This window comes from Penaeus monodon, chromosome 23 (assembly GCF_015228065.2).
Source record: "Penaeus monodon isolate SGIC_2016 chromosome 23, NSTDA_Pmon_1, whole genome shotgun sequence".
NCBI classification, from domain to species: domain Eukaryota; kingdom Metazoa; phylum Arthropoda; class Malacostraca; order Decapoda; family Penaeidae; genus Penaeus; species Penaeus monodon.
Window position 1 is genome coordinate 41,293,812 of NC_051408.1, and position 360 is coordinate 41,294,171.

The following is a 360-nucleotide window of genomic DNA, read 5'->3' on the forward strand; positions in this document are numbered from 1 at the left end:
ATTAACTACCAATATTTTTTCTCTTTTTTCTCTCTCCCGTAGATAGGGAAGCTACACAACGGCCAAGATCGAGCTCAAGCCTGCTATCAGCTGTGCCAGAACAAGATGGCGTTCGCGGGTTTTATTGCGGTTAGTTATGGAGTCGGCGGGTTGATGGACCGCTGCGGTTGCCACTACGAGTATGATCTGGATTTTATGTTTGAGGTAAGATGGGGGTTATTTAGGGTTTGTTTTGAGGGTCATTCGCGTGTGGGGAAAGGGGGTTTTATAGGCAGGGAGGGGAAAGAAAAGGGTCAGGTTGGCTTTGAAAACCGCGGACTTCGTGTTGAATCGTTGCGGGTGCCGCTGCGAGTATGATCA

The 360-nt window shown here is 48.9% G+C and overlaps 1 protein-coding gene across 4 annotated transcripts in view; it reads left to right on the forward strand.

The window, feature by feature from the left end:
* LOC119588084 overlaps nucleotides 1-360 on the forward strand; it is a 13,837-nt gene that overhangs the window by 10,059 nt on the left and 3,418 nt on the right. For all 4 annotated transcript variants that reach the window (XM_037936792.1, XM_037936793.1, XM_037936791.1 and 1 more), the window contains one exon: nucleotides 43-204. In XM_037936792.1, coding sequence (XP_037792720.1) covers nucleotides 43-204 — 162 coding nt within the window. The remainder of the gene's footprint in view (nucleotides 1-42; nucleotides 205-360) is intronic.